Source organism: Gilbertella persicaria (assembly GCF_025201335.1).
Source record: "Gilbertella persicaria strain CBS 190.32 chromosome Unknown B0P05scaffold_6, whole genome shotgun sequence".
NCBI lineage: Eukaryota > Fungi > Mucoromycota > Mucoromycetes > Mucorales > Choanephoraceae > Gilbertella > Gilbertella persicaria.
In genome coordinates this window covers 172982-198002 of record NW_026251967.1, presented here as the reverse complement: position 1 = coordinate 198002, position 25021 = coordinate 172982, and the positions used below count along the sequence as shown (strand labels likewise).

Genomic DNA, 25021 nt, shown 5'->3' with positions numbered 1-25021 from the left:
AACCCCTGGCTATTTTGGCATAGGTAACTGCTACCACTACATATACAGCGCATTCAGTCTTCCATGGATGCACAACCTATTGTGTACTTAGGTTTTCCATTAATCCAGTCAGTTGCACAAAGACAAAATTATTTTGAAACCTTTTTGGCAAAGATGAAATCTGCCTGCTTGATACATTCTGCCCGTTCCTTGTCAGTACTAGGCCGGGCCACGGTAGTTAACACCTTAATATCTTCTTCGGGTAACGCCGTTCACGAAGACTGAGATTTCTCGAATCCGGTCTTTAGCACAGCAGTTCCTAAACTCCAAAATCTTTCCGAAAATTGCTTGGCCAACTTGGACTCTACCGAAAGAAGATGGTGATGTAGGGGTCCTTGATCCGTTATTGCAAAGAGACGCGCTTTATAGTCGCTGGGTCTTGCCTCTGTTGAATCGCTCTATCAACGCACACTGGCATCGTATACTCACAAGACATATCCAAAATATCTCCGGATATTATGAGGTAGCTATTCCTTTGCTCTTTCCTTTGGCTAGACACAATAGAACCTCTCACTTTGGGTGCGGTAAACGTATTTCAACAATTGATCTATTTTATGCCTCAATAGATCGCTTGCCTCGAGATTTTGACCAGATGACACTAGCTCACCAAGCATGTCTTAGTTTGCCGATGAAGGTCGTCTTACAATCTTTGAGACCACGACTTCCGTCATTGCCGAAAAGGATTCAATTTATCTCAGTTCAAGCATTTATGCTTTTCAACCACGATCTTAAGCTAATCCATTGGAAGCATCCGGATCATATTCCGCAAGAGCTCCAAAAATTCTACTTTCAGATCACCTGAGGGCTAGAAAGTAACAAGTACCAATTCTTTCCTTTCTTTGTCAAACACTGCCAACCTCCTACTGTAGAGGTATTGCCTGCTTTACCGTCCTCACCACCTTTATCTTTTGTTCCATTTGTCAAATCTTTCCGATTTGTGACCCTGACTGGATCAATCACCCGGATATCGACAAAAGAGTTTCGGTTAACTTGCCAGAGTGCTACATCTGCTCCAGAGCGCCTACGAGCTATCTCTAGTAACTTTTGGACTGATTTCTGGAGCTGTTCTCTGCTGCCAGTTGCTCGTAATATGATATACCGATTCCTGGTTTTCAAACTACCCACAAGACAACTTCTTTACTATATACTTCCTGAGAAGCTCCCCTCACCTCTTTGTACCATTTGCTCAATTCATCTGGAAAGTGAACAACACCTCCTGTTTTATTGCCCGCCAAAGAGTTTTTTTTTGGAACAATCTCATCTTCGAATTTCTTTGGCCTACAACCACTGTCGAAGATGTTATTCAAGCACTGGTTACACTAAACTTCACTAGAATAGATTACTCACAAAAAGAAAATTTAACCGTTGTTGACATTATCAACACAGCCGTATCACAAGTTTGGAAAGCACACTGGAGATTTGTCATGGACAACGTAGCTTTTGATGCCTACTCCACTCTACAACAAACACGTACTGCTTTACAACTGCTTGCAGATGAAAAGCAAGTACACACAAGACTGTAATTCTTCTCGTAGTTTTTTTTCCCACTAATAACAGTGGCATATCTTTTACTTTATTCTGCTTAGTTTGCTTTCAGCATAATTGTTTAATATAATTCAGTATGAATTGCGCCCGCCTCTTGAGTGCCATTAGGGTAACTTTACGCGGAGCAATAATAAAAATCTTTAAAAAAAACATGACATCCTCCAAAGGGCGTCGTAACAACAATAATTTACCCAGAACTTGGTCGCAAGTAGCGGCTAGAACTATTGTGTCTGCTAACCAGTCGTCATCATTGGCTGTCACTGCTTCTTCTGCACGCACTTCTGGTTCTTCCCAGTCGAAGTATGCTAGTACCAACACTCTTTCTTCAGGCACTATTACGCCTTATATTGTCGGTTTAGAGAAAGATAGTGTATTGATCGATATCACCAATATTCGTGATGTGAATGGCCTTAAACAGTTTCTTGGGTTACTTAATACCCATGAAGAGTATTATTTCTTTGGCACTTTACTTGTTGAGCGCAAATATTTGCAGAGACGTTTTATTGAAACTTGCTGGGACACCAACTCAGAAGTATACAATAAGTTGATCAACACTGGTTTGCAGATGGAAGATAATAATATTATCAAAGGTTACCGCAGCTTGCCCCAGAATGCGAAAATTGCTCGAGTTAAGGTTGAACGACTCCCTTTGATTCATCCTTCAACTCTCCGCGAGCAAATGACCAAACGTTTTTCCCATTTTGGTGAATTCCTAGATCTGGGATTTCATATGGACGGTGCTGTATTTTTCGGCCAGGGCTACGTCGTTCTTGACCTGAACAATCCTCACAAGTCTGAGCCTGAGCAACTTGGTCGAGTAGTAGATTGACCCGAATTTGATCGTGAACTTCTGCTTACGTGGGATGAAATGCCCCAATTTTGTCGTTTTTGTCAAAAATCCGACCATTGTCGAGCAGATTGCATGGAACACATTAATACTCGTCGTTGTTATAACTGCAATGAGCGTGGTCATATCAGCCGTGATTGTCCTCGTCGTAGTCATGGATCAGGCCACCCTCCTAATAAGCGTATTGGGATCACAAAAGACAAGGCTAGTAGATCAGGCTCCAACCTACCCAATGAGCAACTAGCACAAAGTGCGAAGCCTAAGTAAATTGTCTCTCCTGCTGCATTGACTACCGTTCCTCTTAGTCAAATAGCAACCGAGACTATTCAAACACTTTCAAACGGTATTACAGTAGTCGAGCATGAATTGATGGTTCATGAAATGAAAGAGCAAGGAGATAGTGAAGTAGAAATCATTGACTCCGATGGAGAGGATGATGATGAATATTTTCAAAATATTCCAAGCAATAATCCAACCCAAGAGGCTTTGGACTTAGAAAGGTTTATCCAGGAGCGTAAAAAGATCAAATTTAATCATGACGATGAGAGACATAGAGTGGTGCCTAATCATAATACAGGTGGATCAACAGGTACCTCTCCTGACTTTCAATAAGATAATCTATGCCTAAAAACTCTATGCAAATTGCCACCCTTAATTGTCGTGGCCTTACGAAAACTTCAGATCCTTACAAGCAGTCCTTATTCATCCGCTTTCTACGTTCAACTAAATATGACATTCTATGCTTACAAGAAACACGCGCATCTACACTTAATATACAGAAATAGCTCAATCTCAAGTTCCAGACTAAATCTAGTCTTTGGACAGAACACTGTGGCATTGTTTCCTTAAAATCTCACTACAAAATTACAGCACATCCCACCATCAATTCTACCAATGACCGCTTTCTCTTAGCGTCTATCGCTCATGCCTCTGAACCCTCCATTCCTTTTATGTATATCTTCAATATTTATGCTCCTGCTTATTGTAGTAGTCGATCCACATTCTTTCGCATGTTATCTTCCAATCAACCATTAATATCACATTTACAGTCAACGTCTTTGCCTATTATTATTGCTGGCGATTTCAACTATGACATTTACCGTAAATCCAACATTGATACGTGCTGGAATGATCTACTTCTTACTTCATTCCAAGATTGTTTTCAAAGTGATCCTCTTCCTACGTTTGTTAGTACCACTGGTAGTCGCACACATATTGACTATATATTTTGCACTCTACCTCATGCTAACAATGTAATTTCTATGACTCAAAATTTTGTCAACTACAGTTGGACTGACCATGCCTTGCTTTCTATCAACTATCAACTGGTACACACTCCAGCTGGACCTGGTCCTTGGAAAGGTAATCCTAATCTTGCTCGACTATCTGCATATAGAAAAGGTTTGACAATACATATTGAGCAATACATGGATAACATCAACCGTTTGGATCCTGATTGCCCTTCAGTTCAAACTATTTGGGATGAATTGAAAGAACAAGTCAAAGTTTTTACTCGATCCTTCCAGATCGAGCGTAACAACTGGCGATCCAAATCTCTGAAAAAGCTTCAATCCAAACGCAAAAAAATTTTACGAGATCATAAAAATATATCTATTTTATCATCTCTTTTACCAAAAGTTGTAAAAATGATTACTATTTTGCAGGATGAATCTGCCGAAATAGAACATCTCAAAGCAGGCAAATTTTGACGAGAAAAAGGTGAACAATCTCCTGGTCTTCTCAAAAAACTTGCACAAGATAGGTCTACACAACGAACAATACCAAAGCTCTTTGATCCCAATTCTAGACGATTGGTTACTAATACAGAAGGGAAAACAAAGGTGATGGTTGCCTTCTATAAGGCGCTATATCGTCCTGACAAGATCCAATTCTCTGATTTCAATACGCTTTTACAACGTACCAACAGCCAACGACTTACTAAAGAGCAAGCATCTACCCTTGAAAGTCCTATCAGTTGGCTGGAGGTATCGAAAGCAAGTAGACACTCACCTCGTCAGAGTAATCCTGGTAGCGATAGTCTGCCATACAGGATTCTAGGTATTTTACTTCGTGTTCCTTGTTTAAGGCAGCTGGTTCTAATAGTATACAATGATGCCTTAGCTCATTCTTTATTCCCGAAATCATGGCTGCTATCACTTGTGACTCTTTTGCCTAAGAAAGGTGATTTAACGCGGGCAGAGAACTATCGTCCTATTCAGTTGGTGAATGCAGATAACAAGGTCTTCACTCGGATAAGCAACCACAGGACTATGACAGTAGCTGCTACACTTATCAAGAGACATCAGCTAGGCTTTATGCCTGGCAGATATATTGCTGAGCATGGCTTGCTCACCCAAATGATCATGGAAAATGCAGCAACAAACTACCGCCGACCAGACAAAGATCTTGACATTCTTTTAGACCAAGAAAAGGCCTATGATTGTGTCAACCTTGACTATCTCAAGCAAGTGTTGTTACACTTTGGTTTTCCAAAGATCCTGGTTGCCAGCACTATTACCTTGTTTAGAGATAATTCCATTTGTATCAACATCAATGGTTGGTTCTCTAAGCAGTTGGTTCCAAAGCGCCGAGGCCTCAAACAAGGTGACCCACTCTCCTGTATTTTATGCAATTTTGCCTTAGAGCCACTTCTCCAGTCGATATTGAATGACACTCAATTTTCTGACTATCGCTTCAATCATAATGATTTTAGTCAAGCTATCACCTTACCTGCTATCAAATTGCTTAGTTATGCTGATGACACTTTAGTTTTTCTTCATAATATCCCTGACCTTCGCAGAATGCAGTTTTACTTGCAGAATGCAGTTTTACTTGCAGACCTACAGTAAAGCATCCAATGCCAAGATTAACTACCATAAAGTGCGAGCAATCTCTCTCTCTGGCCACAATCTAGATGATAAATGGCTGACTACTCTGCAAGCCATTGACATTCCCAAGATATGGTGCCGTACAGATGCTGAACCCATTATCTATTTAGGTTTTCCCCTTATCCAATCCTTGGACCAGCGCGCTCACTTTTTTTCGTCCCTCACTCGATCACTGACTCAACTGGCGGATATTCATGCCTCACGCGATCTTTCTGTTGTTGGTAGAACTACAGTTGCCAGTTCGCTTTTATTGTCTAAATGCTGGTATATTTTGCGGGTGATCCCTACCACTCAAGCAATCCTTAATACCATTCGAACTGTCATTACTTCTTTTGTCAACCGGCAAATCTTTCCTCGCATTAGTTGGCAAACGATGACTGCACCAAAGTGGCATGGTGGCCTTGGCATTATTGACTTGTTTTCTCAGCAGAAATCACTGTATTACCATTGGCTTCATCCTTTTTTGTGTCCTCAAGCTGAACGTTCTCTGATACAAGACTTTCTAGCAGCACATACCCGTGCTTTGCTTCAGACTGAACATCTGCTCTTGGGTCTGCTCTTTCCTCGTTCTCGCCCAGGCCAACTCAGGCAATTGGCAAGTAACACTGCCACAATGTGCTGCCAGACAATGGATGCTATTCCTAGGAAACAGTACTCATACATGCCAAACCCTATCGAATGCCTTTTACTGCCATTACGCTCAATTGTTTTGCCATCTGACACCTTTGACTTGCCTCTCAAGTTACGCACAGTAGCAGTTTCCTACCTATATGAGTACCATCCACAGGGTCACTATTTGGCACCAATACCAGTTTCTTCCTTTCCCCTGGATATCCGTCGTAGTGCTAGAAAATACCTTCAAGCAATGAATCAAAGTCATTGTCAACTGGAGCCATTCTTTGGTCAATGCCTTGTTCGTACTTCATTAGACTTATACAATCCTGTGCATATTCCTGCAATCCAGCGGTCTCTTGGTTTCTTTTCTTTTGTGTGCATGTTGAAACTGCCTTTTGACAACGCAAATTTTGTGGCCATACTTTCCGTAAGGTCATCACACAAGCTGCCTTGTCTGATATCATTGCTCGGCAAGAAGTTTCTTCTGCTGCTTGGAAGTACTTTTGGTGCATACCTATCACAACATTGCAGAGAAATGTGATGTATCGATTTCTGACTCGCAAGATTCCCACTCGCTTACTTCTATTCAAGGTTTTTCCTGCTCACTTCACTACTGCTGCCTGCATTTTGTGTGGTGATCAGGAGACTGTGTACCATTTCTTTCGCTTCCCTCAAAAATTTCCGTTCTGGGATGCCTTGATCAGGGAATTTTTGTGGCCAGGCACCTCTCTGGATCTAGTCTCTGATGCACTTGCATCTTTCAATTTTTCTCGGATTCGGTCTCAAACAAACTGTCCCGTTTCAATAGCCATGGTAACCTTGATTGGTCTCTCTGAAATCTGGAAGGTTCATTGGACCCATACCATGCAGAACCAACCATTCCATTATCTCTCTGTTCTTCACAGCACTCGCTATCAAATTAAGCGTATAGCTGCTGAAAATGATTTTTCATCTTGAGAGGTCTTTTCTCGCAATAGCTGCTCTTCTTTCCTTTTATATTTTTCTACTTTCTTACTATCGTACCAATTTTGTTTTTCTTTATATTTTCTTACAATAAATAATCGTCGAGCACCTCTTTAGTGGTTCCCTCCCAAGACCACTAATACGTGCGGCAAATAAAATCATTAAAAAAAATCAAGTTCTTGCTGAGAACTGTATGAAGACGCAGTTATTTCGCTTTTGTACATTAACAAAAGCTGTATATCTTTCATTTTTGAACCTATTGATGTAAATAACACAGTATTTTTGCTACTAAAACACTGAGAAAATAAAGAAAATGTTTATGAGGTTTTCTGCTTCTATCATACCATTTTAGCAGTGAACTTAGCAATCAAACACTTTGATCAGGAACTATAGCATCTTATATACATTCCGAGTATTTAAGCATGTCGATAGCTCTGTTTTTCATTTGCAGCGTTGAAAAGAAAGGTTGGAAGTTGTCAAAATAAGCTTTTTCATGAGTAGTACCTTTTGGTTTTGAGGGATTTTTGGTCCAAGTTAACTCTAAAAGTACTATGAGTACTAGTAAATACTGATTAGAGTGTCTGTAGGTGTAGAAAAAAGGCTTTATGATGCCTTTGTTTGCGGAAGAAAAAGGATTTGCACGAATCAGGATCTTTTCCATTGTTGAAATACCTAGTTACCTAGCGTCCTTGTTACATGAACAAGTTGCATAATACTAGATTGCTTGTTTAAGTAAAGTATATTATCAAAAAAGCACTTAATTCCTCAAATCAAAGAAAATGTTTGCTCACGAAGATGTCAAACTGTTTAAAACCCTATTGCGTATACATACCTAGGTGAGCAATAAAAATCAAATCATTCAGTCATATTGCAATCTATTCTTGTAATAAAACGAAGCGATTCATGCTGCCGTTCCCCTAAGCTGTGCTTATTTTTTTTTCTTCTTTTGTCTCTACTGCTTCTAATTAGCATATAATTTCCTTTATAAAAACACAATACGAATTTATTTTCAGCATTGAATACAACGCCTTGATCAAGCTAAGAAAAGTTGAATTATTTAAAGAGAAATGTCAATCCTATTTCAAACAGAATTGTCTATAGCTTGTTAGTACATAGAATCCTAGTGCAACCTATATACCATGGATTAAATACCCGCCAAATTAATCGCCCTTTTTCCCTTTCTTTTGTCCTTTTTTTTTTATTCATCTCGAAAGACTTGCAGCCATGATCAGCGCCTTCTTCATCTACAACCAGAAAGGTGAAGTGCTTATTTCTAGACTCTACAGACACGATTTGAGGTAGATTTTTGATAGGAAAAAAGATACATTGACTTAAATACGCATACTAGACGTTCAGTAGCAGATATTTTTCGTATTCAAGTTATCTCAAATACAGACGTTCGTTCACCCATTGTCACACTAGGCTCAACTTCCTTTTTCCATGTTCGCCATGAAAATCTTTATATTGTTGCAGTCACCAAATGGAACGCTAACGCGGCTCTTGTGTTTGAATTTTGTTATCGAGTGGTGAATATTGGACGTAGTTATTTTGGAAAGTTTGATGAAGAAGCTGTCAAGAATAACTTTGTCCTTATTTACGAATTGTTGGATGGTAAAAAGAAGAATTAATGCATCCATGAACATCAATTAACTTTTTTATGCTTAGAAATCTTGGATTTTGGATATCCACAGAACAGTGAGACAGACACACTCAAGATGTATATCACAACAGAAGGTGTTAAATCTGAAAAAGCAGTTGAGGACTCAAGCAGAATTACAATTCAAGCTACAGGTGCTATTTCCTGGAGAAGAAACGATATAAAATACAGAAAAAATGAAGCATTTATTGATGTGATTGAAAGTGTCAATTTGTTGATGAGCAATACGGGTACTATATTAAGAGCTGATGTAGCAGGACAAATCTTGATGAGAGCCTATTTGTCTGGCACACCTGAATGTAAGTTTGGCTTGAACGATAAACTATTGCTAGATAAAGATGTCGTCAATCGCACAACGCAAGTATTATTCTGGAAACCATGCATGTGTCTGACCGTTTAGCTTTATAGTGCTCGTCGTACAAACGCAGTAGAGATTGATGATTGTCAATTCCACCAATGCGTCAAGTTGGGCAAGTTTGATAGTGACAGAACAATAAGCTTTGTACCTCCAGATGGTGAATTTGAATTGATGAAGTAAGAGCCAATATTTGCGGGTAAATTCTTTACTCATCTTGCTATAATAGATATCGTACTACAGAAAATGTCAACTTGCCATTCAAGGTTCATCCTGTAGTGACAGAAATAGGCAATACGCGCGTAGAATACAATATCAGTATTAGAGCTAATTTCTCACCTAAATTGTATGCTAACAATGTTGTTCTCAAGATTCCTACGCCTTTGAATTCAGCAAAAGTTGAAGTCAAAGTAGGTTCTGGTGGAAAAGCTAAATATGCACCATCTGAGAATTGCATTATTTGGAAGTAAGTGTAGACTATCTTATGTGTCTGTATATTGATCTCAAGCTCAGAATATCTCGTTTCCAAGGACAAGCAGAATTCCATTTAAGTGGTGAAGCAGTATTGAGTTCAATGACACACAAGCGTGTTTGGTCAAGACCTCCTATATCCATGGATTTCCAAGTATTGATGTTCACTTCTTCAGGTCTTTTAGTTAGATTCTTAAAAGTGTTTGAAAAGAGTGGTTATCAATCTGTTAAATGGGTGAGATACATGACAAAAGCTGGATCCTATCAAATTAGAGTAAGTGCTTGTTTATCTATCTATGTATATAGACTAACATTCATATAGTTTTAAAATTACAATAAAATACCTATTTGATAATCGCTCTTTGAATTCAGTAAAACGCGTCCATGTCTGACTGGCATTTCGCGTATTGAGGCGCGTATTGTTTTTTTTTTAGCTTCCTTACATTAAAATGAGCTCAAAAGACCAAAAAGTCTCAGATGCATGGATAGATATCGAAGAGTGTGTTTCGAGCAAAAGACTGTTTCATTCAGATACATATCATAAAGTATCAAACGCAGAAAAAATTCGAGTTCAACGAGATCTACTCGACTGGTACCATGCCGAGAAAAGAACCAACATGCCCTGGAGACAAGACAATGACAAAACTTGGGATCGACAAGTAAGGCACTTTCTATGAATGATAAGGGATATTCATACAAATTGTGTACGATAGCGTTTAGGTCAAAGGGCATATGAAGGTAAATAAATTTATAAGTATCAAGATTGTCTCATTCAGAATACAGTCTGGGTGAGTGAAATTATGCTTCAGCAGGTAAATAAATAAATAGAAAGATGCATACCTAACACATACGAGACACAAGTGGCTACAGTCATTGACTATTATAACCGTTGGATGACTGCTTTTCCAACCATTCATGACTTGGCCAAAGCAGATATTGAAAAAGTAAATACATTATGGGCTGGATTAGGCTATTATTCTCGAGCAAAACGGCTTTGGGAAGGTGCACAAAAAGTAGTAAATCAATTAGACGGTCTTTTGCCAGACAATGCTAAAGATTTGCAACATGAAATACCTGGTGTAGGAAGGTACACAGCGGGTGCTATCTCTTCCATTGTGTTTGGTGAAACGACACCTGTTGTAGATGGAAATGTGATTCGTGTCATTGCTCGTTGGAGAGCCATTTATGCAGATTCTAAAAAGGCAAAGACCATTGATTTATTCTGGGATATTGCTGCTCAATTAGTGTCTGAAACAAATCCAGGCGACTTCAATCAAGCCATGATGGAATTAGGTGCTCGTGTTTGTACTCCTCAGAATCCTAGCTGTACAATGTGTCCTATTAGAACAGACTGCAGAGCATTAAATCAACTCCAAGTGGCAAAAGACATGTCGAAAAATGGATTCTTTGACGAAGCAAAAAGAAAGAGAAAGCATGAATCTACTGAACATGGTAAGAATACCTGGTGCTTAAAAGCTCTTGCTCATGATTACAAGCATGTTCTGTATGTCATGAAATACAGTCTGATTTGTCAGAAGAAGAGTACGTGGTGACAAAATATCCTCTTAAAGTAGACAAGAAGCCTCCCCGAGATGAAGGTAACTTGAAACAAAATTATATTAGTCACATATTAAATATAAATGTCTTACATTAGAATGTGCTGTCTGTATTGTGGAGAGGATTGTTTCTAAAGACCAAGAGCCTCTTTATTTGATATCCAAAAGATCAGACACTGGTTTATTGGCTGGCTTATGGGAATTCCCTAGCCTAGAATTAGATTCTCTTGACACCTCTTATCAGGATCGTTCTAAAAAAGCAACTGAATTTTTAAAGCAAAAATATCAATTGGACTTCAAAAGCCCAACTAGACAAGATTTAGGCAACGTTGTTCACTTATTTTCTCATATTCGCAAAGTGTATCATATTGAATGGATTCAATACCAAGATGAGCATGAAAGGATGGACACAGACCAAACAAAATGGGTTACTCTAGAAGAATTAAAAGTATCACCTATACCAACAGGTCTCAAAAAGGCATTGAAGTTACTTGAAAAGTTCAAAGTAGGCCATTTGTACTCTTGTAACATACTTCTCAACATTTCTTATAGACTACAAATTCAACCGCCTTAACAAAAAAGAAAAAAGTAGTAACCAAAAAGACTACTGTCAAGTCAGCAAATATTACTTCCTTTTTTAAAGCGACAAAATAAAGAAGTCGTGACTTTAGTGAACTTTATTATAAACAACATTCAAGCTTACAATGGCTCCAGCCCCAATGTTTGCTTTTAAGCAAACTAGTGTTGAGATATGGATCGGTAAACTTTAATAAATTTCTTAAGGTGCTGATTTAAGTTGTTATTGTTTAATGCTGTTGGTACATTTGCTTGGTCTTCTGTAAACTGAACGGCCGAGGATTTGATAGACTTGATCATTTGATTTTCGCCTTCTTCTCTCTAACCTTATTAAAATGTTAAGGATGTAGTGCTTTTCAAAGTTAAGGTAGCGAAAAACCTGGTTATCTGTTTTTATAGCTTTCTTGTCCTTTATTGCTCATTCTATTCGCGTTAAATATAACATATGTGTCATATACACACCAACATATTTTCCCTCTCTCTCCTCTCTTTCATTCGTCTGAAATTGTTCCAACTGAGAAGTTCTGAACCATTTCGAAAATATAGATAAAGTAAAGCGAACAAGTGTTATCCTGATCAAGTGAGAGTTCATTTCTGCTGAATGCTTGCAATACTCTATTAAACCTTTTTTAGTCAATCCAATAGATGTTTAATTATCCTCTCCTCCTCCCTTCTCTTATTCAGATATTCTCTCTTTTGTATCTGACCAACTTTGTAGTTTTATTTTCTGAGCAATTTACTAAAACAATTAACATTCTAGACTTATTTTTTCAAAAAAGGGAATTGAGATATAATATTAGCTTTTATAATGAATGTATTAAGGATATATATGTTTAAGCATCCCTGGTATTTCCAAGTTTACTGCTACTGGGTTGACTGACTGAAGCAGATCTATTCAACCAAGAACCAATTTTGCCTGCCATTTTAGAGACAGATCCTCTTCGTCGAGGAAATGCAACAGAAGCCACTGATGCAGATCGTGAAATACTAGGTGTAGGTTGTTCTGTTGCGGTCCGAGGAATGGGAGGAATTGGTATATCGTCGTATTTTGCCATTTTGGATGCAATAGGAGTAGGTATATTGTTGCCTGTAGTAACACTAGCGCTACTACCATGGATGTTGTTTATTTTAGTGATATCAATCGTATGAGCTGTTTGACGAGATGTAACAGTGGCAATAGACATACCAGGAGGCAATGGATGAACATGGTTAGCATTGTTGTTGCGTAGAGACATGTTGTAATTGATGTCTTTAGGAGGTACTGGAGGAGGCACTTCTTGATCTATTTGTGATTTAACAGACTCATTTGTCTTTAAAAGAGCTTGATCACCAAGTTGAATAAAGATGCCTTCATCATCACTGTTGCTTTGATTGGCGCTAAGGTTACTTGTCTTTTTGTTTAGACTTCTAGAGGAATTCTTTCGAAGAAATGCTTGTGATAATTTACGGAAGAGTGATTTACTACCGTTAGGTGCTCCATTTTGCTGATGTGTTGTGTGCTCTGTTGAGTCTATATGCGCACTATGGAAACTTTCATTAGGAGAGTTATTAGGTTGATCTCGATCGTCTGTGGATTGTGATGGTGTAGGCATGGTTGCTAATGTTGTGATAGTATTAGGTGTAGTAATAGTAGCAGTAGGAGTGACATAAATATGAGTATCGACTTCAGCATGCTTGGTGTCTTCAACAAGTTGAGGTGGAGATGGTGGTGCAGAGAATTGACTTGGGAAACTGGGTATTTCTGGTGCAGCAAGATGGTCTGGTGCAGCAAGATGATGCTGAGACAAAGAAGATCGAAGCCAGCGCTGAATTCGACTGAGGTAGTTGGCAGAAGCGATAGCAGCTGGTTGAGATACGAAACCCACCATGCTACCATTACCTTGCTTCACTTGAGGAACAACAGGCATAACGGGTGTTTGACTGGTTGGTACATCTGTCAATAATCTAGGAGCAATTTCATTGGGCACCACAGCTTCATCAGCACCCACAAGTGAAGCTTGACTACTACGAGCAGATGAGTCCCCACCACCCACTGAGTCCACAGAGGATTTGCGAGATAGACTGTGTTTGATGGCCACACGGTGATGATGTGCTTCCTGCTCCATTGTGATGAACTTCTCAGCAGCCAAATGATAAAGTGAAATAAAAGGATGATAGGCAGCTGGTACAGATTGAGGATCATCATATATAATACCAAAATTAACTTCGTTATATGAAAGAGGTGGCAATTGAGATTTACGAGAGTGTAAAGTAGCAATATGGTTGACGGCATCATGATATACTGGTGATTCAATAATCAAAGTCAGTCGCTTTTCAATTTCTTCTGCTGTACCCAAATTAAAGCCTTGAGACATTCTCTCAATGACTTTGGGGTCAAATGGTAATACCAAGGGTTTTCGTACTGGCATATGGCTCTTGATAGGGGCTGCATCTTTGTTTAACCAAGGATGGTTGATGATATCTGTCATGATAATACGCTTGGCAGGATCAGTGACAAAAATACGAGACAATAAGTCTTTGCATTCATCACTCAAATGAGCTGGATAAGTGACATGACCACGTTTGATTTTATCATGAAGACCAGGCATGGACTTGTCGTCAAAGGGCACTGAGCCTGTTGCCATCACATAAATTACCACACCCAAACTCCAGATATCAACTTCAGGGCCATTGTAAGGATTGGCTTTTAATAACTCGGGTGCTGCAAAATAAAGAGAGCCACAATAAGTTGTTAATTGACGTTCTGGACAAAATAGATTTGATAGACCGAAATCGATGAGTTTGATATTTCTTCCTGATTTATCAATCATGATGTTCTCAATCTTCAAGTCTCTATGGACAATGGAATTTCTATGCAAATAATCTAATGCACTCACAATCTGCCGAGAAAACTGTCTGGTTCTCCTATCTGAAAGGCGCTGTCGTTTCACAATATAATGAAGAAGTTGGCCACCTCCCACATAGTCCATCAGAATATAAAAATATGGACCTTGTGTGACAATATCTTTCATTCCAATAATGTTTGGGTGCTTTAGTAACATCATGATATGAGCTTCTCGAATTGTTCTGACTTCACGATTTTCTTCTCTCGCTTTTTCCTTAGCTATCTGGTTGGTTGATTTTCCATTGGATTGGTTTGTTAATTGCATATTGGCCCTGGGGACAATTTTTACAGCAATCTAATAATAATAATTTAATAAATTTATTTATAGAATTCTTTGAACTTACTTTTTCACCTGTGACATTATGGGTGGCAAGTTTGACTTTACCCATGCTACCTTTACCAATACTTTGCTGTAAAGTAAAATTACCGATTGTCTTTACTGGGAGTGTCCGCTGTTGATCTCGATCATGGCGATTAATAGTTTCTTGTGGTTGTGTATCTTCCATTGTACTGGGTTATGAAAAATTAAAGAAAAAAGAAAGAAGAAAAGGAAAAAAAGTGAGAAAGAGAGAGAGAAGTATTAGGAGTTAAAAGAGTCTTCTGAATTGAGGTAGACAACGCGTGATAGATGAGGGTTCCATTCTAGCTGTATAAGCGCCTATTCAATATAATGAAAACACACATTTTTTTTTTTATTAAAGACCTTAATTGATTAACAGTTACACAACCTCCGACTTTGAACGTGGTTATTGAGAATACTGTTTTCTGTCATTTTGTTTACTAAACAAAACTGGAAATACACATGCCACGTAGTTAACCAGAAGAAATGAACCATACCTTAAACATTAGTCTTAGAGAACTAAGAGCAAACTATTTTTGGAAAATGCATTTGCAACAGTAATATGATCTTGTCAACAAGCTAAGCAGCTCTTGAACATGCAATAAGATCCAACTTGGCAACATAATCAGTATTTCTTAATAGTGCTGCAGACATGGAATTTGATTTCCAAAGAGGAAAAAGTATTTATCCACAAGGCACAGACATGCAACAAAAGAAAAGAATCTCACAGTGACTCATAATGCAAAGAAAAATGAGTCATTTCATACTCTGCAGTAAGGAACAAGATCATCATCCTGTCCTTTGTTTGGTTGACTAAACTCAATAAACTTGCTCATAGACTGTTAGTAGTAACATGTATCTATCCAAAATTTTATTTGATATCTCTCAGAAACATAATAGAAGATTCTAGCATTTTTCACAATGGCCACAGGATTCACAATGGCCACAGGATTCACAAATGCTTAGCTATCGTCCTTCTCACATATAAATTTCGGTGCTTCAAAGATATATAAAATAGGTCAAAGATAATGATCTGTTTTTCTCTATATGACAAAACAATCTTTTGGTAAAGCCTTTCGCGATGAGTTCTCTTTTGAACCAGGATATATACCTATAAACCATGGCTCCTTTGGTGTTTATCCTAAGGCAATCAAACCACTTTTGCACGAATTTCAAGATAAAGCAGAAGAACACCCCGATCGCTGGAATCGTTATGAGATGTTCACTCATATTCAAGCTAGTTTAGAACGCGTTGCTCAACTTATTCACTGTGACTCTAGTGAACTTGCTTTTGTGCCTAATGCTTCTCAAGCTGCTAATACCGTGCTTCGAAGTTTTCCTTTCAAAGAAGGCGATAAAATTCTTTATGTATGTAATCAAAATAATCGCCAATGCATGAAATTGATTATTTCTTAGTATCATACTATGTATGTCTCTGTCAACAAGACCTTGGAATTCTTAAGAGATCATTTCAAAGTGAAGTTGGTGGGCGTTGAAATTAACTACCCTATTGAAGACGCAGACATGATTGATTTGACCAAACAAGCCATTGAAAGAGAACATGCTAAAGAAGGTGAACCTAAGATTCGTTTGGCTGTCATTGATGCACTCTCTTCTCTTCCCGGTGCACGCTTACCATTTGAAGCACTTACTAAAACTGTTCAGGAACATGGCATCTTGGCTATGATTGATGGTGCTCATGCTATTGGTCAAATCCCTTTAAACTTATCTGAGACTGATCCAGACTTCTTCTTTAGCAACTGTCACAAATGGCTTTATACCCCTCGTGGCTGCGCTATTCTGTACGTACCTAAGCGTAATCAAGGCTTTGTTCACCCTACTACTATTAACTATGCTTACAAGTTTCATGAAGATGCTTCTGACTCCTCTACTTTTGCACTTGAACTTGCTCCAAACACGATTGATCCTAGTCCTTACATGTGTGTCAAGGCCGCTATTAAATACCGTGAAGCCATTGGTGGTGAAGAAGCCATCAATGCTTATTGTCATGATATTGCTGTCAAGGGTGGTGATCTTGTAGCTAAGAAACTAGGCACATCTGTCATGGAAAACTCGACCAAGACAATTACTGCAAATATGGTTAATGTTGAATTACCTGCTTTTAAGACAAGCAAGTCAGATGCAGAAATTATCTCTTTTTTCATGAAAAAGGCAGTTTATGACCATCATACTATGTTCCCTGTTTATAAGAACAATGGCAAGTGGTGGGTTAGATTATGTGGACAAATTTATGTAGATCTTGATGATTTTGAATATGTTGGTAATGCCTTGTTAGCCATTATTCATGACATTAATGAATAAAGCTCCTCTTTTTTTTTTTTGTATTTTGCAAACCCACAATTTGAGCTTAAATCTAAAGGCTTCAACAACCCATTTCTCACTTTGCGGGTTTACTGATTTACTTAAAAGGAAATAACTTGAGTCTGCGGAGTCTTTCTTTGATGAGTGACTCGTTATTTGATTTCCTTTTTGTGGAAATACCTTTTCGAATAAATTTCAGACACTTTGAGTCCGGCTGCTTCTGCTTTGGGTGAAGTTTTCGGAATTATGTCTTTGATACATTTATTATTGTTGTTTATCACTTGAAAAGCATGGCATAAAGAATAACATTATTGATGTTCTCACTATCCAAGCATTTCATCTCTTAAAAAAGTAAAAAGCTACTATTTCTGTCATATTTATACGGTCAAAATGAAATAAAAATGAGAAGCCTCATACTCGTCTTGCTTGAGCAAAGAGAGCATTTACGCAATGTGCTCGAAAAACGAAAAAGACAAAAGAAAAAAAACTCTGTAAACAATAGTTTCATGGTGAGCTATATTAGACATAAAAAATAAACAAAGGAAAGGCAATCATAGACATAAACAAAAACAAAGAAAAAGGAGAGTAAAGCATATAAAATATCCATAATTCATATTAAGACCAATGGTTTTCTTCTACTGAACTATTATTGTCTCCTGAACGGATCATGGGCAATGGATAATTTTGTTGTTGTTGTTGAGAGAAATTGTTATTTCGATGCATACGGTGTTCATATTCATGTTGATTTAACATGGTCTTTGATTGTTGCTGCTCAACTTGTGTTGAGTCTTCCTTGATGTGGTTAAAGAATTCTTGATTCGTCGTCAATCGATCACTTCTTTGTTGTTGAGGAATAAAGTTTGCTTCAAATGAGAAGGGTAATTCAGGTGGCGTTGTAGCAAAGGCAGATGTAGGAATAGTGTAAGGAGGGAAAGACATAGGATAAGCGGTGTCATTATTGTTGTTTGTGGCAGCAGAAGCATTCGCATTTGATCCTGTTGTATACCCTACATGGCTGCCGGTGGAACTTTCATGCTGCTGAGTTTGCTGTGGTTGAGGTGTTTGATAAGGCTGTTGAGACATGATGAATTCATTGGGTGAGTGCATAGATTGTTGTGGTGAAGTAATACCTCTTGTAACAATCGTATGTCTTTGTGATTGAAAAGCCATAGAAGAAGTAGAAGATGAAGATGAAGTAGGAGAAGCTAATGAAAAGAAGGAAGAAGACGAGCCGAAAGCTTGTGGAGGAGGCAAAGGAGGAGGAGGAGGCTGAGTATCCATAAACGAAGAAGGTGATGATTCACCATAAAGGCGCTTCATTGAATTAGCAGATGTTTCGTATGGAGGAGACCGGTGGAGAGCTGAAGAACTTCTGATTTGAATTGTATAACTCGGTACATGTACCATTTGGATCCCTTTTTGAGTTTCAGGGGCTGTGTTACCTTTACTGTTGTGTATGACAGTAGTGTCAGTGTTCGATTTGACTGATCTTCTTTTTTTAGCAGGTGAAGCCATTATGGCTGTAACATCGTCTTCAGAATCATTTGTGATTGACAGTCGTTGCGTATTTGCTACAAACAAAGATGCTGGGCTGTTATTGTTGCTGCTAGGATAATCCAATTGAATCATGTCCGGTTCAAGGTCCACAAGTGTATTGACATTTTCTGGTGCTAATCGTGCTAATTGACGAAAGTTTTCAAACATGCGCTGCAAATCACTTTCAACAGTAAATGCCCATTCTTCATGATTAGCCACAATTGAACAAAGACGTGCACTCAAAAGCAACAGTCTCTGTGCTCTTTCAACCACACCACGTTGCCGAATTCGTTTTCTTTCCTCGGTCAAGCGATTATAGAAACGACGTTCATTCCAAGTGATATCAGGAAAATGTTGTTTGACAGCTTCACGTATTTCATGTGTTTGTAGACGTTGTCGAGCAAGCCGAATAATCATTTCATTGACTTCAGGAGGCCATGCTTTGACCATTTCTTCAGGCGACATCATATCATGATTGTGTTCAGAAGCATTGGGGTTCATTGATTTACGAAACTCCCATTCTTCATGCTCGTTTTCTGATAAGACAACACGCCATCGACAATCACATCGTTTGGACGGTCTTTTGCGTTGAGGCGAAGGTTTTGGGTTGCGTTGAGAGTCGGGCAGCCCTTCTCTAGAGCAATAAACATAAATGTTCTAATTCTTACATGTCAGTTTCATCTTAATACTAGTTAATGAACATACCCTATTTGCACTTGCCTCCTGCTTGACGGTGAATCCAAACTCAGCACATACACTGCGGCAGTACTCTATGGCAGAAACACTATCAGGGAATGGCTTTTTCAGTAGTCGTTCATAGAGTGGCTCCATCTAAAGCAAGAAGAAAAAAGAGTTAAACATGAATGAATCATGGCATTGGAGGCATATACAAGTATATACTTTTTATCTTACAGAAACTCTAGTGAAAGTATTGGGTTTTGGATCATTCATTGGACTTTGTTCTTGTTTTATCATGTTTAACTATTAAGAACAAACTGTTATTCTTTGTATACAATCTTGTGTGTATGCATACACTGTATATATAAATTCGTATGTGTATATATATTTAATTGGGATAATGAATAAGTAATAAAGAATAAGCAATAAAGAATAAGTAATAAAAAATAAGTAAGTAAATAAGGTTTTTTTTGTTGGTTTTTAAATATGTATATACAAAAGAATTATACACACATGAATAGATGAATGTATGCTTTCACTAAAAAGAATAATAAAAAGAAAAAAAAAGAAAGATAAGAAAAAAGGAAAAAAAAGAAAGAGGCTGTTTGAAGTTTGACTTGTTTGAATTTACTTTATTGTTAGATACGTGTAACTGTCTATTAAACTATAATTATCAAGGGACTGTTTTTGATAGACTTTAGGAGACAAAGAAAAAAGAGGAGTTTTATACTACTTGCCCGGGTTGTACGCACAGATCAGTCTATTGCTTGATAAAATGAAAAAGGAGATGCAGGGCAAGTATATAAAGGGAGTAAAGCAAGAAAGGAGGAGAAAGGGAGTAGGGAATTACGCGCGCGGGCCATTCTTATTTGCATTTACATCATCAGCATATTACTGTTCATTCAAAAAAGCAGTTTCAAATTAGGCCAAAATAGTCTTCTATCCTGTCCATTCGATCTACACACTCCTTTTTAATGTCAAGAGACCGTCTCCTGTTTTAATCAAGAAAAATGTCATTATTATTATTATTATTGTTATGATGATTGTACCTTGTGATCATAGCTTACAATATGAACAAATATGTAAATACACCAGCACATACAGAACAAAGGGGAACACACAAAAAAGGAGCTGTCATTGATCATTACACAATTTCAAACCTTCTTTGTTTGTCAAACAAACTTGTGGAATTCATGCTGTTTTAGTGTGGAATCATTCTTTTTCTTTTTTTGAGAAAAAGAGCGCGATAGAAAAGTGAAAAAGAGGAGATGTTCTCCTAAACCCTCTTTATGGTTGATCTCTTTCTCCCTCCCAAACCAAGTGATTTTTCCCACTTTTTATTAATATTATTAGTATTATTATGGCGGGCTTCTCCTTTCCTTTTTATTTCCACTTATGCTTTTTTTTTTTTTTTTTTTTTTTTTTTTTTTTTTTTTTTTTTTTTGCTTTTCTCTTCTTCTTTTCCACTCCTAATTCCAGAGTGTTTCAAATAATCATCTCGTGTATAGGAGGTTTATCGAGGAGAGTCAGCACTTGACTGACGCAAGGCAATATTGTTGGCATTGATAGCTCCATTTGTAGCTCCAAATACGGCAGTTGATGTAAGTGAATTATTAATGTACTTTTGAAGCAATTGGTTCTCCGTTAGTAAAGATTGATGTTCTTTTCTGGCCGAGTCTACTCGTGAAACCATGTCTAGTGTATTATATTATTTAGAGTTTTCTTTGTCTATCTATTTGAGCTTACTTTTGAGTTGAGACTGTAGTTCAAGTACGTGTCTACCCAAACTTATCAATATCGCTTGTTTCTTTTTCTTTTCTTCTTACTTTATCAACTCTTCTCTTTCTCCGTTATCTGTTGCTGTGTCGAGATCGTCAAAGTGTGAGTCCGCCATAAAGAAGTAGTATTTAAAACGCTCAACTCTTTTTTTTTCTTATACGTTTAAAATTCAGCCAAGTGACCGCTAATGCATGCAGATGTGTGTGAGTTTATTTTCTTAGTACTATCTCCTCGAGTAGTTCTTGAGAAATGTGCAACCAAATAAAGACTGAAGAAAAGAACGTTTTAGCTTTCTTTATTAAAAGCAATCATGAGATAATTCGGTCCAAGATCAAAAAAAGGAAAAGCAAGGAATCATGGCTTACCCCCTTCCTAGTTTAGCGAAATTCAGGTTCGACAGGATCATCCGAAACAGTAGTGACAACAGTAAGTCCATTACCACCATCCTCTTGAAGGTTCACAAAATCATCAATTCGCTTTGCCAAGTCAGCATGTTCACTTTCACCCACAATATAACGTATGAGCTTTGTCAGGTATTCGAGCTCATCGATCATTTCTTCGGAAGAACAAGCCATAGCAAACCATGTCAGATTTCTAAACTTGATCCAGTTGGTCTTTTTGGCATCTGAACGACGATGTTCCATTAGCTTTTTACGTATAGCTCGAGCAGATGGCATATAGACAGGTAAAGGCGTCTTAGACCTTAATGAAGTCGATAAAGTATGAAAGCAGAGCAAGATGGACGCAATCTATTCTCCATTGTTAGCTTCCTTCTGACAAATCATCATTTTACCATATCTCTTCTATCCATATGATACGTTTTTTCACAAATGTCATGTTTGACAACCATAGGCATCTGTAACAAAGCAATGCGAATACTCAGCAGACGGTCCAACAAATTCCGCATAGAGACAATCATTTCCTTGTAAAACAGTTTAGGAAAAGGACCACGGAATCGAGGTTCATTGTCAGTCAGTTCTAGCAAGACAGAACAAGCATCAATGGCAGATTGGATCTTGCTTTCCATTTTAATGCCTCGTGTAATTTCAGCATCACTGGGTATTGTTTGTGGGTCATGGTATAGATAAGTGCCCATAATAAAGGTATAATAATCTTCCAAATGTCCCATACAGGCTGCAATAGATTTGCGTACCATATGTCGGGCAACAAATGGCCATACGAGACTACAGACATGGTTAATGAATATTATATTTATGTCTGTTACTTACGAATTTAGAAGTAAGGCGACACAGATGCCTACAATCAATGTGATAGTTCGCTTCCTATCCGTCAATGCACGTTAGCCCTATTATAAACGAAAAAAAAAAAGAAGCATCTTACCACACAGTATCAGATACTGTTTCACCAGCAGGAGGCATAGCATATCTACTTAGAGCAACCACCTCATATGTAGTTAAGCATACAATACCGACCTTATTAAATGTGCTAGCTAAATGAATATAAAAGAATGGAAGTGCTTGAAAAAAAAAAAAAAAGGGAGGGAAAAAATAAGTAAAAAAAGATACAATAGTAACTATACCTAATAATACAGCAAACAACCCCAATAAATATGGACTTCCTGCATCGGCTGCTAATGCTGCCCAACCAACAAATGCGCCGACCAAAGTACCTACAATACGCCAAAAACTAGCTTGTAATGTACCGCCACTCGTTGGGTTCATAATAGCAATGACAGTCATAGGTGCCCATTGTCCTCTGACATTAAAGTACCAGGATGAAGAAGAAGGTATAAAAGCAGGCAAAGTCAATACAAGAACAGCAGTCGCCATCTTTAGGGCAAATTTAAATTCATATCGACCAAAATACTGTAGACGAAACCATACAGAATACCGAAGACGTAATAAAAATGGCGCTTTTTCTCTTTTTGTTTCTTCTTTTGTAGATTGTTGATCTGTTTCTATATAGTTTTGAGGCACTTCAATACGAACATCATGTGTACTGCCATTATTGTGTTGCTGTTGTTGTTGTTGTTGTTGTTGTTGTTTAGATCGATGCCGTAGCATGATAGGAGAACTAAGATCATCATCAGCATTAGTTTCTGTACGTGAAAGTGTTTTTTGAGCAACAACAGATTCTCTTCTACTTTTGGTTCGCATTAAACTGCCATTTGTTTGGATTTTGGTTAAAAGGTATTCATCTTCAGCTTCTGATTTTTTAGGTTCATCCGTTGGTATATGTGTTGTCAAAACACCTAAATTAGAGTTAGTCTAGACAATAACAACATCTATATTGAACTTACTAAAAGCAGGTCCACCCTTGTCACGGGTGCTTTGGTGGTTGTTGCCTTTGGCCCATTTTTGCCACATTTTCTGATTTAGTACTGGAAAATAAAGATGCTTGCGTTTCTTTTTGCCATTGAAGCTTGCTTTTCTGGCATACAACCGAAGTTCGTCCATATGCATGGTCATTTCCTGCAACTCATTGGCCACTTCACGCATCGTAAAGATAAAGAAAAAAACCAGAAACAGTTCTTGTCGCATGCCCAAATCAAGCGCTTGACAGCCAATGCGGTTCTTATTGATTTCGTACAAGGCATGCATACGTTCTCGTTCTGCTTTATCAAATTGGACAATGGCCAATCGAATGGTTTGTGAACAATTACATTTGTCACTGCCCTTGTGGAGTTCAAATGATTTTCGATAATCGTCTTGGACGTCCACTTCTTTTTTCCCCACTTTAAAAATATGTCGAAGAAATGATTTCCATGTCTTTCGGATTGAAATATCGTCATCAGAATCCATGTCCAATTCAGTAGCAAGACTATCACAGACGCATTCAAGTGCACTTGCACAATCCAACGATAAATCCATCAATGGATCTCGAAGACTTTCTAAGTAAGTCAAGAGTAAATGACGATGGTTATATTCTGTCTGTTTCTTTGACTTTTTAGGTGGTTTAGGTTTTGGTATCGATAATTTCGGTAAACTCAAAAAGGACTTTAATGAAGAAACAGAACGCTGATTCTGTTCAGTGTAGTCTTCATCGTCTTCTGAATTATGTGCAGAAACAGGACGCGAACTAGGACGAGAATTGGCTCTAGAATTAGGGCGTGATGTTTTTGGACTGGGATGTTTGTTGTTATTGACAAAATCGTTTGTGGCACGTAGTGCAGTACGAAGTAAGTTTAGATCCTCTTCACTATATGAATGTCTCCCTAAAGATGTGCGGGTATCTTCATGGTCACTGTGGTATCCATGGGTTGATTCTCCATCTTCATTATCGCTGTCTAGGTCCCTCATTTCTGCTTGCAATGCTTCGATCGCACTTTCAAATAATTCTCGCTCTGTCTTGAGACATCCGCCTAGAATGCTGAGATGCTTGGTGAGTCTGTCGAGTGATTTTCGGATATGTCCCAGCTGTTGTGGCCGAACAAACGCATAGGACATTTCATACTTGGCTTCACGATAAGCCGACTTGACTTTGGTCATACCACGACGCATCTTGGCAGCAGCTTCATCCACCACAGATTCAGCAACAGTTTCTGACTGAGGATCTAAAAAGAATTGCTTTGTGATCATATGGAGCATGTCTCGACTACTGGTAATGGTTTCTTTCAACGCTCTGCCTAGACCATCCACCGCTGTTTCTGGCCAAATCACTAAATTGACCATTAATGAGATACCATGACCAATAATAAGGGGTATGCCATAATGCAGTGGTAACTCAAAAGGCACAGAAAAATAATCGACACCACGTGTCATACTAAAAATCTGTATGATCATGAACTGCAATGAAAAGAAATGAAACTTGGGATACACTTGACGTAACATTTGTGCACCGAAAATGCCGACAAATAAAAAGATCGCATTCAGTGTACGACCTGTAAGAAATGTGTCTGGATGGCGTACATTGTAAGCAACAGCGGCAGCTATGCCTGCAAATGCATAAAGAACAGCAGCCACTACACCCAATACAGCAGTGACTGTAGCATCAAATTGAGCACCCATAC

The 25021-nt window shown here is 38.2% G+C and overlaps 7 protein-coding genes across 7 annotated transcripts; 3 read left to right on the top strand and 4 right to left on the bottom strand.

The window, feature by feature from the left end:
* Nucleotides 1-8087: 8087 nt before the first annotated feature.
* Nucleotides 8088-9761, top strand: B0P05DRAFT_528155 (putative intracellular protein transport-related protein). The gene is made up of 7 exons (XM_051576618.1): nucleotides 8088-8195; nucleotides 8246-8508; nucleotides 8563-8911; nucleotides 8963-9088; nucleotides 9139-9375; nucleotides 9423-9654; nucleotides 9703-9761. The coding sequence occupies exons 1-7, from the start codon at nucleotides 8122-8124 to the stop codon at nucleotides 9706-9708; spliced, it is 1287 nt and encodes a 428-aa protein (XP_051438057.1). The 5' UTR covers nucleotides 8088-8121; the 3' UTR covers nucleotides 9709-9761.
* Nucleotides 9762-9829: 68 nt separating this feature from the next.
* On the top strand, nucleotides 9830-11590 carry B0P05DRAFT_577509 (DNA glycosylase; the record flags this gene model as incomplete). The annotated part of the gene is made up of 6 exons (XM_051581790.1): nucleotides 9830-10039; nucleotides 10094-10118; nucleotides 10242-10832; nucleotides 10877-10978; nucleotides 11035-11441; nucleotides 11489-11590. The coding sequence occupies 6 exons, from the start codon at nucleotides 9830-9832 to the stop codon at nucleotides 11588-11590; spliced, it is 1437 nt and encodes a 478-aa protein (XP_051438056.1).
* A 755-nt stretch (nucleotides 11591-12345) lies between these two features.
* Nucleotides 12346-14902, bottom strand: B0P05DRAFT_584077 (kinase-like domain-containing protein; the record flags this gene model as incomplete). Its single annotated transcript, XM_051582311.1, has 2 exons — nucleotides 12346-14691; nucleotides 14741-14902. 2 exons carry the CDS (start codon nucleotides 14900-14902, stop codon nucleotides 12346-12348), a joined length of 2508 nt encoding a protein of 835 aa, XP_051438055.1.
* An 881-nt stretch (nucleotides 14903-15783) lies between these two features.
* On the top strand, nucleotides 15784-17058 carry B0P05DRAFT_584076 (pyridoxal phosphate-dependent transferase; the record flags this gene model as incomplete). Its single annotated transcript, XM_051582310.1, has 2 exons — nucleotides 15784-16104; nucleotides 16153-17058. 2 exons carry the CDS (start codon nucleotides 15784-15786, stop codon nucleotides 17056-17058), a joined length of 1227 nt encoding a protein of 408 aa, XP_051438054.1.
* Nucleotides 17059-17673: 615 nt separating this feature from the next.
* B0P05DRAFT_577506 (uncharacterized protein) lies at nucleotides 17674-19425 on the bottom strand (the record flags this gene model as incomplete). Its single annotated transcript, XM_051581789.1, has 2 exons — nucleotides 17674-19251; nucleotides 19300-19425. 2 exons carry the CDS (start codon nucleotides 19423-19425, stop codon nucleotides 17674-17676), a joined length of 1704 nt encoding a protein of 567 aa, XP_051438053.1.
* A 1360-nt stretch (nucleotides 19426-20785) lies between these two features.
* Nucleotides 20786-21166, bottom strand: B0P05DRAFT_577505 (uncharacterized protein; the record flags this gene model as incomplete). The annotated part of the gene is made up of 3 exons (XM_051581788.1): nucleotides 20786-20967; nucleotides 21019-21050; nucleotides 21099-21166. 3 exons carry the CDS (start codon nucleotides 21164-21166, stop codon nucleotides 20786-20788), a joined length of 282 nt encoding a protein of 93 aa, XP_051438052.1.
* A 20-nt stretch (nucleotides 21167-21186) lies between these two features.
* On the bottom strand, nucleotides 21187-25019 carry B0P05DRAFT_627272 (uncharacterized protein; the record flags this gene model as incomplete). The annotated part of the gene is made up of 5 exons (XM_051583476.1): nucleotides 21187-21800; nucleotides 21845-22235; nucleotides 22393-22528; nucleotides 22592-23263; nucleotides 23312-25019. 5 exons carry the CDS (start codon nucleotides 25017-25019, stop codon nucleotides 21429-21431), a joined length of 3279 nt encoding a protein of 1092 aa, XP_051438051.1. The 3' UTR covers nucleotides 21187-21428.
* Nucleotides 25020-25021: the final 2 nt, after the last annotated feature.

Excerpts from the sequence above, each read along its gene's own strand:
- B0P05DRAFT_528155 (XM_051576618.1), top strand. The coding sequence starts at position 8,122 with ATGATCAGCGCCTTCTTCATCTACAACCAGAAAGGTGAAGTGCTTATT. Across the intron at positions 8,196-8,245 it reads CTCTACAGACACGATTTGAG|ACGTTCAGTAGCAGATATTT; the intron begins GTAGATTTTTGA and ends TACGCATACTAG. Across the intron at positions 9,376-9,422 it reads GAGAATTGCATTATTTGGAA|AATATCTCGTTTCCAAGGAC; the intron begins GTAAGTGTAGAC and ends TCTCAAGCTCAG.